A 1427-nucleotide genomic window follows, 5' to 3' on the forward strand; every position below is an offset into this window, starting at 1 on the left:
ATATTATATAAATGTTTAAATTGTAAACATTGATTCTTGAAAAAATATGATATATTTTTTCTCTTTATGATATATTTTATAATAGAGAAGACAGAAGATAATAGCTATTTTATAGGTCACTTCAATATGATGGTTATCACTTTTTTCCTCGAGCTTGCATGTATTATAATTTCATCTGGTCGAGTTGATGTCTACGAGGACGACGGGACGTTATAAAAGAATAAATCGCTAAAAATAAATAGGAATCGTTGAACGTGTCTGTCCTCTACCTCGGGGAACCGGATCAACGTGTTCGTTACCGATGTTCCTGCATTCCTGCTGCACGTCTTGTTGTGATTGACTTTTTGGCGCCGGCCGGTTTCGATTCCTTTCTGCGAGTCAATTGACCAGAATTCTATTTTCTACTGAGAATGAAAAAATTATATTCTCATTGAAGAATTTTTTCTCTTTTTTCTTCATTATGTAGCTTATAATTATTTTGTATTCATTGTACTCTTTCAGAAATAAGAATAATTCTAAAAAAATAGTTAGTATGTGACTATACTACATAACCAAGATTTGATTTGTCAATTATTAGATTAAAAAAATATATAGGTATATTAATTGTCTGTAAAAAAATTAATATAAACATCAGAAACATTATTATAGAAAAGATTTATTGTAATAATTATGAATATTATGCCAAATATTATATTTAATAAGGAAATCTTTAATCAAAATTAAAAATCAAATCCCGATCAATCATATAGTTTGCACCGTAGAATATATTGTAAAACGTCATTGATGCAATAAGTAAAGATAGTCATTTCTTTAGAAACTTAGTACACTTATAATCTATTTTTTTATAGAAACCAGACATTTATACAAAATTATATATGTGTAGTTGTTGTTCACCTCTTGATGTTGTAATGTTCTTCCCAATAAAGTAACCTACACGGGAGCGTCGGTCGTGCACGAGAATCAACCTTGGTCAATCAAATGTAGCAACCTGAAGTCGGACGATTTGATCAGATGGACTAGGAACGGGCAATCGCTTGAGCCAGAACTGGCAAGCGGTCAGCTAGTCGTCCAATCGCCAGTGGGCAGCGGAAGTAGCACCCTCCAGGCAATGCATGCCACAGATAACCATGAAGGGGATTATAAATGCACTCAGGATAGCGATGAGTCCTTTCATCTGTGGATATATTACGGTTCGTATATTGATTTCCCTTAACAGATTTCATTACTTTTATGCTGTTTGCTTATATACAGTACTACAGACTACAGGTATAAGCGTTCGGATGTCTGCCAACTTCAGCGTCCATTGTTATTTCTACCCAATTCTTGAAACTGAGGTCACAAAGCGTTGTCATGTTAAATCGTTATTGCATGTTGTGTTTGCACCGAGTATCAGTAATTCATTCATACTCGTTTTTTTTTTTTTTTGG

The 1427-nt window shown here is 33.3% G+C and overlaps 1 protein-coding gene across 2 annotated transcripts in view; it reads left to right on the forward strand.

Annotated features, from left to right (window-relative positions):
- Positions 1–1427, forward strand: part of LOC102673088 (basigin) — a 14584-nt gene that overhangs the window by 8188 nt on the left and 4969 nt on the right. For both annotated transcript variants that reach the window (XM_006624510.2, XM_006624511.2), the window contains exon 2: positions 927–1190. In XM_006624510.2, the coding sequence (XP_006624573.1) occupies positions 927–1190 (264 nt within the window). The remainder of the gene's footprint in view (positions 1–926; positions 1191–1427) is intronic.

This window comes from Apis dorsata, unplaced genomic scaffold (genome assembly GCF_000469605.1).
Source record: "Apis dorsata unplaced genomic scaffold, Apis dorsata 1.3 scaffold_1085, whole genome shotgun sequence".
In the NCBI taxonomy this organism is placed as follows: domain Eukaryota; kingdom Metazoa; phylum Arthropoda; class Insecta; order Hymenoptera; family Apidae; genus Apis; species Apis dorsata.